We start from the raw sequence: 7,468 nt of genomic DNA on the forward strand, positions 1-7,468 counted from the left end.
GGTGATAGAAACAGTCCTGACACAGCCTGGTCCAGTCAACTTCACCATCAGTATCCAAGTGACCAAAGTTGTGTCTTCTGGTGATAGAAACAGTCCTGACACAGCCTGGTCCAGTCAACTTCACCATCAGTATCCAAGTGACAAAAGTTGTGTCTTCTGGTGATAGAAACAGTCCTGACACATTCTGATCCAGTCAACTTCACCACCAGTATCCAAGTGACAAAAGTTGTGTCTTCTGGTGATAGAAACAGTCCTGACACAGCCTGGGAAGTTGACTGGACCAGGCTGTGTCAGGACTGTTCTATCACCAGAAGACACAACTTTTGTCACTTGGATACTGATGGTGAAGTTGACTGGAACCACCAGTATCCAAGTGACGTATTGAAGTATTGTTTGTTTGTTTTTGAATTTCGCGCAAAGCTACATGAGTGCTATCTGCGCTAGCCGCCCCTAATTTAGCAGTGTAAGACTAGAGGGAAGGCAGCTAGTCATCACCACCCACCGCCAACTCTTGGGCTACTCTTTTACTAACGAATAGTGGGATTGACCGTCACATTATAACGCCCCCCCCCAGCTGAAAGGGCGAGCACGTTTGGTGTGACGGGGATTCGAACCCGCGATCCTCAGATTCCGAGTCAAGCGCCCTAACCACCTGGCCATGCCGGTCCATAATGAAGTAAAAGAGTAAATGTGGTTGCAGCCGACTTGTTGCATCCCTGTGGTCGATAGTTTGGAATGACGGACGGCACCACGCTACCTGGGAAGCGCGCTGACAAAGGTACAACAACAGTAATTCATAATTGGAGGGAAAGGAGTCTGTGGTCAGTGCTAATCTCCTTTACCACGTAAATAAAATAAAAAATCATGTTAATCGTACAGTAGTGTTAGCTGGTCACGTTCTGATGAATACCCCTCACATCGTTGTGCTGGTATTTGAAGAAACGTGTTTTTTGTCTGTGGTAGTACCGAATATGCGCAGTGCATGACATTGGCTAAAAGAGTAATGCTTACCATTATAGTTTCATTTAAATGTATTTATTATATAAAATCGCAACACTTGGCATAAAACGGAGTTTAGGAACGTATAGAGTATCACGTGGACTGATACACAGTTTAAGCTATGGCTTTTTAACAATACAGATGAGCTTAACCGAGTAAACGACACCCAGGGGGTTTTGATAATGAACAGAGTTTACGAACAGTTTTCATTGTTACAGGAGTTTTCTAACCGTTTGTTAAGTGGAATGAATAACTAATTTGAATTTTTCTCTAGATAGACAGAGAAAATTGGAGAGATATCAAAAATGGAGGAAATGTATTATTTGATTTGTATTTTTGGCGCCAAAATGTACTATCGGCTCTCTGTACTATGCTCACCCCAGGGATCGATCCCCGAATTGTTGTATTCTTATAATTACACTCGGTTGCTTGGAAACTATAGAGTAATTATAAACATTGAACCAAAAATGAAATCAGAGCATTGATATTAATTTTAAAAAGGTTACTGTTGATGTTTACAATTGGAAGTTTGCTTCGAATTACGTCGCAAATTGTAGTTTCGTGAGACAGTGACGTCAGTAGGCAATCAAACAGTTAAACAGGCATCTAAAGATTGTCATTTTAAGTTGTAAAAACGCAGTGAACTTGAACTAGAGTTGATTGATGTACGACGTTAGAAACCAGAAAAAAAACACTTTAAAAGCGTTTTATTCACCCGTACAACCGTATTTTTTCCCAGAACACGGATTTTACCTCGTGTTTTATCGCCTTCAGCCATCATGTCTGGGTGATATTCTGGGCGTTTTACCCCTCCCTCCGGTACCCCTAATACATGTGAGTAGGAACTACAACATATAGCTTAGGACATCCCCCGAAACCACTTGCGAAGTTTGCCCGTGATAATTCCAAAACTGTCGAAAGAGTTAGCAAATAAATAAAATTCACACAACGTGAACTGATGTAGGATATCCTGGGAAATATACAAAGTTTAATAAAATTCACACAACGTGAACTGATGTAGGATATCCTGGGAAATATACAAAGTTTAATAAAACTCACACAACGTGAACTTACGTAGGATATCCTGGGAAATATACAAAGTTTAATAAAATTCACACAACGTGAACTGATGTAGGATATCCTGGGAAATATACAAAGTTTAATAAAATTCACACAACGTGAACTGATGTAGGATATTCTGGGAAATATACAAAGTTTAATAAAATTCACACAACGTGAACTGATGTAGGATATCCTGGGAAATATACAAAGTTTAATAAAATTCGCACAACGTGAACTGATGTAGAATATCCTTGAAAATATACAAAGTTTCAACGGTTTGTGTTAATACATTCCTAAGAATATAGGTTAAATTATAGGATTTGTTTCTAGTTCTCAAATTATTCAGTTTTGATGCAGTAGACTACCTTCCACGGAAAGATGCTAGTTTCAAATCTTGAAGATTTTTTTCAGATATTTAAATAGAATGAATTAACTAGGAACTTAAAACACAGTTATATAATTATTTCAAAAAACAGGTTTATTTTTAAACCAGATAATTACGATTCTTTTTTTTTTTGCCAACAAAACAGGAAGTAATAAATCCTTATCCTAATTCTGATGATTAATGTTAGTTCTCATAGTATTAGCTTTCATAGTATTAGTTCTTATAGTATTAGCTCTTATAGTGTTAATTGTTATAGTATTAGCTCTTATAGTGTTAATTGTTATTGTATTAGCTCTTATAGTATTAGTTCTTATAGTATTAGCTCTTATAGTGTTAATTCTTATAGTATTAGCTCTTGTAGCATTAATTCTTATAGTATTAGCTCTTATAGCATTAATTATTATAGTATTAGCTCTTATAGTGTTAATTCTTATAGTGTTAGCTCTTATGGTATTAGTTCTTATAGCATTAATTCTTATAGTATTAGGTGTTGTAGCATTAATTCTTATAGTATTAGCACTTATAGCATTAGCTCTTGTAGCATTAATTCTTATAGTATTAGCTCTTGTACCATTAATTCTTATTGTATTAGCTCTTATAGTATTAGCTCTTATAGTGTTAATTCTTATAGTATTAGCACTTATAGCATTAGATCTTGTAGCATTAATTCTTATAGTATTAGCTCTTATAGTGTTAATTCTTATAGTATTAGCTCTTATAGCATTAATTCTTGTAGTATTAGCTCTTATGGTATTAGCTATTGTAGTAGTAGCAGTAAAACGGGAGTATTAACCTTTAAGCCTGGTGGTTAGGGCACTCGAATAGCAAACTGTGGGTCGCAGAACAATCACAGAACATTCTCGCCCTTTCAACCGAGAGGGTGTTATAAAATGATGGTCAATCCTACAAGGGTCCAGGGCGGCTCAACTGGATCTCATGGGAATATCAGGGTTCAAGATATATTTTTTACATTTTTGATGTGCATCAAATCACTCCACCACAGGGGTGGGGGGGGGATAGAGACAAGCATTGAATATTATCTGCAGTCCCTTTTCTCCAACACTGTGGTGTATAGAGACAGCGAAAATATGTTTTAAAAAGTCACAGAAGTTTAAAGAATAAGCACGTCTTATCTCACATATTTAACGGAAAATATCTACCAGATACCAAAAAAAAAAAAAAGAGCGGTAAACAGGTGTAAACATTTGATATATATATATCAGATATAAAGCAAACTATATCATCTAAAAAGTAGCTTAGACACTAAAGGTATAGAGGCGCTGTGATAATCCAACCAATCGCTCATTTGAAATTAACAGTAAAGTTTAGTGACATAGATTTTGTCCCACCCTAATCACTCTGTTTTAGGGTACTTATAGCAGTAGTCTCAATCTATAAAACTTACAACTTTGACGATATTACACTTGTAGTAATAGCTTTTACGTTATTATTTTTATAGTATTACCCAGACGACATTATTTTAAGTTTGGTTAGGATTGTTATCGATTTGAGTTAAATTTAAGTTAAATAAAATTTTAAGTACTCTCTTGGAACGGAATTTTTTTTTTGTAGATTTTTAGGTAAGACAAAACGTTGCAGGTATTTGGCCTCAGTTGTTTTTCAGTTATTGTATGGTTGTATTTAAAACTCTAGCAAGCAACAATGAGACGCTGAAATGTAGTGTGATGCCGAAATGCAATGGGTAACTGACGTTCTCCTGTTAGTTGAATTGTTGGGGACTTTTATCAGTTTTTTTTTATCTTTTTGTTCGTAAATAATCTGTTTTAACTCGTGTTCATATTAGGCGCCATGTGTAAAAAACCGAGATTTTCTGTGGTGGTTTATAGTATCTGACGTTTGGGTACTGCTTTGACTTGTATTCCATTTAATGCTTGAGTTTACTAATGTTAGTATCAATAATAGTATTAGAACTTAAACTGTCCAATCATCAGTTTTTGACAGATTATATGTGTGTACGTGGTTTTTGATTTTAAAACAATCGATTTATGTTCCTGCTTTTAGTTTTAATACGGTGAATAGTTTGTAAAGCTTAGGAATAAATATTTTGTTGTTTTTATCCAATCAGCGCAGCACTGTTGCCACGTAACGTAACGTTCGTTTAACATGTACATTGTTATGTAGCCACAGCTATTCAACGATCATATTTGCTCAACTACTGTGTTGCGACTATTTACTTCGTTTGTGTATACATACACCAACGCAACATATAAAAGTAAATACGTAATAACCAATGAAATTATGCGTTCGCTAGAACTGACGGAAACTTGATTTTAAAAGTAGGAAGGTTTTAAAATAAATGATGTTTACATATATACACGTAAATTTATCAAGAAACTTACCGCTTCATGTAAAGCGTGAGTTAAAAACGTGTCCGATACGTGTATAAAAGTATTTTGTCTGATAAGGAATCTGTGAAGATAATAATAATAATAACAATTATAAAAAGTAATTTCAGGGATTTAGACGATTAGAGGAGATGTTTCCCGAGAGAGGAAACAAAATGTTTACAAAACCACACCTCGTCTTGTCCAATGTCAACTAAGAAGCTTGATTTACTTACCGTAACTATGTTTCAAAATTTCTTAATGACACAACTTGAGACTCTAAAACTTTTTTAACTACTGAAAGAATAGAATTTTATGTTTTCCAGAAGTCCAGTGAAATTCACATCACACTTGATTATTAACTGCAGCAAAAAAAAAAAGAAATGAACGTCACGTGGTGTAACTTCAAAATATTATGAAGAATCACGCCTTGTGCTCCGTTACTGACCAGTAGAGGTCGTCCTCATTTATAAATCCTCGACCGGCTATGCCTAGTTACGTGACCTTGAACGACTAGTTACACTTGGTTACCTAATTTTGATCAACTAGTTATACCTGGTTATATTTCCTTGAATGACTAGTTATACCTGGTTACGTGTTTTTGATTGATTAGTTATACTTGGTTACTTGTACTTGATCGACTAGTTATACCTGGTTATTTATTTTTGATCGACTAGTCACACCCAGTTTTGTGTTTTTGATCGACTAGTTATACCTGGTTATGTGTTTTTGATCGACAAGTAATACCGGTTAGGTGTTTTTGATCGACAAGTAATACCGGTTAGGTGTTTGTGAATATTCAAACAGTACGTGACTAACAACAGTATTATTGTTATCATGAACTTTAATTAATTGTTGCCCTATATGACTGACGTAATAAATTAAAATGTTTTGTCTTCTGTTGTGTAACATAGTAATTGCTTTGTTACGGAACGTGCACCCTATAACACTTCAGATTAAGACACACCTGAACACAAGGTTGCTTCAAAATTAGTGCGCAAAACTACACAAGGGCTATCAGCACATAGCCGTTCCCACTTTTGATGTGTTTATTGAATTTCGCACAAAACTACTCCAAAGGTATATGCGTTAGCCGTCCCTTATTTGGAAGTAAACACCACCCACTGCCAACTCTTGGACTACTCTATACGAACGAATAATAAGATTGAACATCACATCAACCCCCCCCCCTGTGTGATAGGACGAGCATGTTTGGTAAGATGATACAAACCCGTGACTCTGAAATTGAGAGTCGAGTGCTCCCTAACCACCAGGCTATGCCAGACACCTTTTGAACTAATAGCCAGCTAGTAAAACAGCACCCACCGCCAACTCTTGGACTTGTACTATTTAATCGAACAGTGGGTTTTGATTGTCATTCTGATAACACACGCACACACATTCCCAAAACACAGATAGTTTTTTTTTCGCGACAATGTGACGTGAACCGTGAATTGGCAGATTCATAGTTCGGACACTCGGTCACGTCCAGCCCAAAGTTCACATGAAAGTGTACTGGGGAATTTCTTCAGTGTTTCAGTTAGAAATTTAAATTCTAAATATTTTTATGAAGAATCGTTATTTAACGAATGGAACGCCTTTATTCGTATTCAACAGATTTCCTGTCGTTTGTTAGATCCTGTTAGCAGCTGTCTATCAAAGAGTACTGTATGAACAACCTGTACATAGTACTTATTGCTAAACGCCAATGAAATGTTGTAGATAGAGTGGAAATATTCAGTTTAGCTTAAAATGTAATCTCGGAATTAATTAGCATCTAATTATCAATTGTCAGCAATAATTTTCATGAACTTCTATTAACTAAAGTATAAAGTTCATTAGGGTGATTATAAAAATTATTAATTTATTTAAAATTTTTACAAAATATCAACAGGTAGAGCCACGTTACGATCAAAAGTAGGTGATTACGCACCGAAGCTTTTGTGATATTAAAACTGTGTATATTTCGAATTAATTATAACTGCATGAAAAAGGAAAAACAACAGCGCTCCATTGACAAAGTTATAATGAATTGTTATTCACTGTTGCTGTTTGAGGCTTGGCTCTTATCACAATAAAACTGTCTATTTTGTAAACCTTTATGTTGTTAACACTAGTCATTTTGTGATTATTTAGGTGGCGCTATGAATGTAATATTATCTTGGAACAGTTTAATTGTTTGTTATTAAATACAAAGAAGCACAATGGGCCATCCATGACCTACCCTCCGACATTATCGACACCCGCTATTTAGCGTCAAAAGCTCTCAGACTTACCGCCGAGTCATTTTTTGGCGGCATTCCGATGAAAAAAATTGTACGCCTAAAGTAGTTCAAAATTTAAAATTGACGCCACAAACCTCGAAAACAATTATATGAAAATTTCGAGAGATCTTTGTGCTGAAAGTTAATAAAGAAAATGATAAATCAGCTTTTAAAGCAAAAATAGCTTACTTGAATAAAACGTATATTAAATATACACTGTTCAAATTAATACTGTTACGACAGCGGAAGTCACATGACGCTGGTAGCACGTGATGAGTTTCTAGAAGGATCATGAAGGCCCGAGTGCATTCTAGACGCCCTCTTTTTTTTTAGTATATAAGCCCGGCAAATAAAGCGAGATGATAATTGCAGATAGATAGATATAGGGACAGATAATTGAGTCAAGCGAGCGG

At 35.5% G+C, this 7,468-nt stretch overlaps 1 protein-coding gene across 1 annotated transcript; it reads left to right on the plus strand.

Moving 5' to 3' along the window:
• Positions 1 to 2,702: 2,702 nt before the first annotated feature.
• LOC106466504 lies at positions 2,703 to 3,238 on the plus strand (the record flags this gene model as incomplete). Its single annotated transcript, XM_013926795.1, has 1 exon — positions 2,703 to 3,238. A coding segment is annotated over one exon (536 nt), but the record flags the coding sequence as incomplete, so codon positions are not given.
• Between the last annotated feature and the right edge of the window lie 4,230 nt (positions 3,239 to 7,468).

This window comes from Limulus polyphemus, unplaced genomic scaffold, assembly GCF_000517525.1.
Source record: "Limulus polyphemus unplaced genomic scaffold, Limulus_polyphemus-2.1.2 Scaffold2281, whole genome shotgun sequence".
Lineage (NCBI taxonomy): Eukaryota > Metazoa > Arthropoda > Merostomata > Xiphosura > Limulidae > Limulus > Limulus polyphemus.